The sequence below is a fragment of the Physeter macrocephalus genome, chromosome 17 (genome assembly GCF_002837175.3).
Source record: "Physeter macrocephalus isolate SW-GA chromosome 17, ASM283717v5, whole genome shotgun sequence".
NCBI lineage: Eukaryota > Metazoa > Chordata > Mammalia > Artiodactyla > Physeteridae > Physeter > Physeter macrocephalus.
In genome coordinates, this window is record NC_041230.1 from 28,527,643 (window position 1) to 28,533,206 (window position 5,564).

Consider the following 5,564-nt stretch of genomic DNA (forward strand, 5'->3'; position numbering starts at 1 on the left):
GGCCCGCGTACCGCAAAAAAAAAAAAAAAAAAAAAAAAAAAAAAATTTAATTCATCGGGGAATTCCCCGGTGGTCCAGTGGTTAGGACTCGGTGCTTTCACTGCCGAGGCCCAGGTTCAGTCAGATCCCACAAGCCACGCGGTGTGGCTAAAAAAAAACAAAACCAAAAACTTAAAGAAACATTTTTTTTAATTCCTCATTTTTATAATAAAGCTTTTCAATCAAACTGAAAGCTAGAGAGAATGGTATAATGAACTCCCCAGCTCCCACCAATAACTATGAACATCATGTAACCCTTGCTTCATCTGTCCTTTGAAATATTAATTTTTAAAAGGGAATCTGTAAATTCAATCCCATCTTTTAAGAAAGAAAAAGAAAGAATATTAACTGCATTAAGAAGACAGGAGACTTGAAGGACCCACTCCACATGTTATCATCAGTGATAACTGATATGTGGAAGAGATTGTGGGTGATTTCTCTTTATTTTCTTCTTATTTTACTATATTTTCTAAGTTCTACAGAGGGAAGAAGAATAACTTTTGTCATGGGAAATATATATATAACATTCACTTGGAAAGGCGAGGTTAGGGATGCTCTGGGCTCTCAGTGCCTGTCCCCACCTGGCAGTGGCCTCACCGCACGGGGTGAGTACCCTCAGGCGAGAGAAGACATCAGGGCAAAGTCAGAGGAAGTGCCGCAGCTAGAGGCAGGGGGATGGCACCTTAGCGGTCCCTGAAGGCCAGGCTAAAAATAAGAGGCAGCAGCAGCTGGGCCCCCCAGCAGCTGCCTCCTCCCTCCCCTCCTCTCTGCAGCCTGCTGCACAAAACTGTGGTCCTCAAGTTTGCCCCAGAGCCGGAGGAGCAGGAGGTGACCCAGAAAAGGTAGGGCCAGGACCGTCCCCTCCTTGACCGCCACAGCTGGACAGTGTAACTCAACAGCCGGGGGACCGTGACAAGTTCACGAAGTCACAAGAAGCCAGCAGGCCTGGCTGGGGATGAAGCCCTAAGGGGAGGCTCAAAGGACAAACTGCCTCCCCATTTCCCAAGTGGTACCTGAAGAGAGCCCTGGGATGCCAGATGCAGACTGCAGACTGGGGCAGGGGTGGGGTAGCCAGAGAGCTACGCGTGGGAGACGGAGGCCCTTCAGCCTAAACCCAGAGGATCGCCTGGCGTGTAGCTCTGATTCTGGTCAGAACTTCTGGTTCCCTTTGGCACAAGGACCCTTTAGAGGGTGTTTGCCTCCACCAGAGTTCCCTCCTGGATTGCCCCAGGCCAGCACCTGAGCAGAGACTCAGCTCTTTGCTCCTCAGTGTGCACCTACAGTCTCTTCTGTAGGGTCTGAGCTTTAGAAGGCTTGCTTGCAGCTGAGGCTGACATCTTTGAAGGCACTGCTGGTGATGAGATTAATGATCCTAAGAGCCAAGGTTAACTGAGCACTTACTATGCACCAAGCAGCAAACTAAGACATTCACCTATGTTCCCCCAGTACCAGGCTAAGTGATTTGTCCCAGGTCACACAGCCAGGAAGCCGAGAAGCCCAATTGGAACCAAGGTCTGACTGTCCCCGGGTCTCATATAGGGATTGAATGGTGGGAAGTGAGGCTAAGGCTGGAGTCTGAGGCATTGGATGAGGTGTCTGCTCAGCATGGCTTTGGTGTGTGTCCCTCCAGGGCTGCGTTTCCTGAGAGCCTTACGTTCCAGATGCCTTCTGATCCGCTCCTGTGTGCCCCAAGGATCAGGTACCGTGATGGCCTGCAGGTCCCAAGCATGGTTCCCGCCTCCCCCAGTTCCTGGGCACAGAGCCTGTCCCGGGTCCCCAGTGCCAGGTGCTCCCCGGAGGACACAACCTGCTGTCATGTCCTGGTTTTCCTGCCTCCCATCTCCCCTGCCCAGCCCACCCCAGAAGGGGCTCACACGGCAGACCCCCAGTCACCTTCCCTGCCCATGGTTCCCACCCCCCTTACCTCCCCCAACCTCCAGTAGCTGAGGGGTTGTGGGAACTCTGGACGGAGAAAATGGGGAGCATGCGACCCCTTCGTTCCTGATCCTGGGGCCTAGGCCTGGGGACTCAGCTCGGCCTCCACAGGGCTCCCATCACAACTCTTCCAGCCTCCTCTCTGATTCTGTGTCCATCTGAATGCCCCTGCCTGTCTGTCTGTCCTCCTCTGGCACTCAATTTCTCTCAGTCTCTTTCTGCATCTGTCTCCTTCCCCCCTCTCTTATCTTGGTGTCTCTCCATCTTGGTCTGCCTCTCTCTGTGCCTCTGACTCTCTCTGGCTCTTCTCTGCCCATGTGACATCTCACGTGGGCTGTGTGTCAGTCCCTCTTTGCCTGTCCGGGTGCCCGATGCATCCCAGTCCCCTTTCCACAAGCCTCTCTGCCTGTGTATCTGGCGGGGGGGTGCCGCTCGCCTCTGTTGAGCTGGGCAGGCGCTGCAGGGCTGTGGTCCTACCCTCCCTAGGCTGACACACTGTGCCCTGCAAGCCCAGCACCTAGAGCACCTCTGCAAAGCACTGGGAGGAAGTTGCTGCCTCTGTCACCTCGAGTGAGTGGTTGCTGGAAGGCGGGTGGTGGGCCCCATTAGGGGGTAGGTGTTAGTGTGTTGCGTTTTGTTCTGTGTTTTAAGATCTAGGGTCATCTATTCTTTCCCCGCTGCAATCAGGAACCCCTTAGAGAACCTGGTGAAAGTTGTGACTCTTCCCCCTAAAATGCAGGTTCCCCCATATTTGACACTCTCTGAAGCCCAAGCCTAACCCCTCAGGGGTCACAAACCTGAGGATGAGAACCCGAGGGGAGGGTCTTCCCTGGAGGTCCAGTGGTTAAGACTGCACGCTACCAATGCAGGGGGCGCAGGTTGGATCCCTGATCGGGGAACTAAGATCTCACATCCACATGCTGGGAGACCCCAGCTGACCCACTGCCATGTGCTGAGATCCGGCCTGGCAGCCCAGGACCATATCCCAGTTTCAGGAGAAGCTGAGTGACTGGGGTGGAGAGGCGAGCTCCTGCTGTCTCCACCCCCCCTCCCCCCCCACCCTCCGCTGACCTGTCCTCCCCCCTTGCCCCTCCCAGCTTATCAGGCAATGCTCTCGGGGACAAAGGTGCCACCCTGCTGGCTCAGCTGCTTCCAGGGCTGGGCGCTCTGCAGTCCTTGAAGTGAGTAGCCCTCTGGGCAAAGCCTCTGAGGTTTGATCTCCTCGGGATGAGAGCATGTGTGTGGGACGTGGGGGATGGAGATGACGGGGTGGGGGGATATTCTGTGTCCCATCTCACTCCCTCCTGGGGTTATCAGAAAGGTTACATCAGACAATGCATGCCAACCACCGGGGCCAGTCCCTGACACGTGGCCAGTGCCCAGGACAGGGTAGTAACTACTGCGTTTCTCACTAAAATAGACACTGGTCTCTGTGACTTAACGATCCAGCTGCTGAGTTAAGCCTTCGTTTCTCAAACCTGTCTCCCTGTCTCTGCGCAGGCTCTCTGGGAGGCCCAGGCAGGCAGGGCTGGGAAGTATTACCTGATTAATGTAACAGCTGGCAGCCATTCTGACCCTGGGGGGCAGGGAGGGGCCATTTGACGGTGGTGGTGGGGGGGCGGGCCTGGTCAGGTAGGCAGGGAGGGTTTGGACGAGAGAAGACACCCAGGAAGGGTGCCCGGGGAGACTTGAGAGCCCTGAGCACTTGATAGAGAGGGGGGAGATGTTCGCTACGGGAGGGAGGCCCTGGAAGGAGGCCGTGAACCCCCAGACTTTGCCTGCAGCCAGCCAGAGTTTCTAGGCCCTTAAAGGTCCCTGTGTTCCTGGCTCACTTGCCCCCTCCTCCTCCTCCCTGGCTCTTCTGGGCCCAAGGGAGAGTCTTCCTGGCCGCAGGAACCTGGTCACAGACCCCAGGTTCCCAGTGTCCCTGGACAAATTACATCACCTTCTCTGAGCCCCTGGTTCCCAGTCAGTTAACACATAAACTCTGGAGGCAGTGGCTATGGTTTTCGCTGTAACCAGTGCTGTGGCCTGTGGGCACTGCCTGCTCAGGCCGCCTTTCGCCTTTCGTTGGGAAGCTGGGACCAGAGGAGGTTGCCTCTGTTCCCGTTGATGGCCTGCAGGAGGCGTTGGGGCGGGGGAGGCCTCTCAGCCATTGAAGGCAAATTTTATGCAAATTGGAGCTGTCAGGCAAATCCCCCGGGACCTTCTCAATACTGAGCATGCCTGGTGTGATCCCGGCCTGTGAGATCTGCACTCGCCTGCCAGTCTCCCAGTGCCCGAGGAGTGCAGCGTTAAGTGGCAAATATAAACCACCAGGACAGACTGACCACGAAAGAAAGGGAAAGCTCTGTTCCTGCTCCTTGAACAAGAGGCCCCACATTTTCACTTTGCACTGGGCACTGCCCCTCCTTGATCAGGTGGGGAAACTGAGGCACAAGTCTGGCTCAAAGATTCATCATAGATGGAGGGAACCACTGAGTTCCAATCTCAGCTCTGTCCCCAACATGTCTCATAATCTTGGGCAAGACCTTGCTGCTCTCTGGACCTCAGTTTCCCCATCTGTGCAATGGGGAGTTGGCAGAGGTACTCTGGCCATCCGGGGTTCAGTGTGTTCCATCGTCTGGGACAGGGAGGGACAGCCCTCCCCTGCCCTGTGCTCTGACCACAAAGAGGGTGTTTTTGAGTCCTGAGTGACCTCTGTCAGCATCATCCCTCTGATTCTCCAGCCTCAGTGAGAACGGTTTGTCCCTGGATGCTGTGTTCAGTTTGACCCAGTGCTTCTCTACTCTGCCGTGGCTTTTGCACTTGGACTTCAGGTGAGAGTGTCCCTGGGACCCCACTCTGCCCCTCCTCTGTCCCATTCACGATATAGCATCCTCAGGGCCCTGGTATGATACCAGGTCCGGTGAACATGCAATGAGTGTCTGTGAAATGAATGAATAGACGAATGAGTGAAATATAGCCCCAGGGACGCTCAAATTTCTCCAAATTCACCACGGGGCACAATCCATCGACTCTCCTGTACTTACTCTCTGGATTGTCCTGGGAGACTTTTAAGGAAACTGGGAGCTCCCTGGTGGGAGCTTGAGTTCTCAGGGACCCGCCTGAATTGTGGGGTCTCTGGAGCTGATGAGAGTGTAGAAGGGAGGGCACCTAGCCAAGCGGCCCCGGCCAAGGCAAAGCAGATCACCCATGGTTTCAGGTGAAGTCCACCTATTCCTCCCCTCCCCCTTCCAAGAATGGGTTTTACAGTAGCAGACAGACCAGGTTCAAATACAGGCTTACCACTTACCTGCTGTGCCGCTTTGAGCAGGTCACTATATCTCTTGATACCTCAGTGTCCTCATCTGTGAAGCAGGGGTAAGAACACTTCCTTGAAACCATAAACAAGACAAAAAGACAATCCTCAGAATGTGAGAAAATATTTGCAAACGAAGCAACTGACAAAGGATTAATCTCCAAAATTTACAAGCAGCTCATGCAGCTCAATATCAAAAAAACAAACAACCCAATCCAAAAATGGGCAGAAGACCTAAATAGACATTTCTCCAAAGAAGATATACAGATTGCCAACAAACACATGAAAG

The 5,564-nt window shown here is 54.2% G+C and overlaps 1 protein-coding gene across 24 annotated transcripts in view; it reads left to right on the forward strand.

Annotated features, from left to right (window-relative positions):
• The window catches only part of NLRC5 (NLR family CARD domain containing 5), a 128,258-nt gene that overhangs the window by 86,775 nt on the left and 35,919 nt on the right, over nt 1-5,564 (forward strand). For 22 of the 24 annotated variants that reach the window (XM_055079054.1, XM_055079058.1, XM_055079057.1 and 19 more), the window contains 5 exons: nt 813-881; nt 1,670-1,738; nt 2,461-2,544; nt 3,072-3,155; nt 4,704-4,793. In XM_055079054.1, coding sequence (XP_054935029.1) covers nt 813-881; nt 1,670-1,738; nt 2,461-2,544; nt 3,072-3,155; nt 4,704-4,793 — 396 coding nt within the window. The remainder of the gene's footprint in view (nt 1-812; nt 882-1,669; nt 1,739-2,460; nt 2,545-3,071; nt 3,156-4,703; nt 4,794-5,564) is intronic. The other 2 variants (XM_055079065.1, XM_055079071.1) reach the window with 1 other exon arrangement.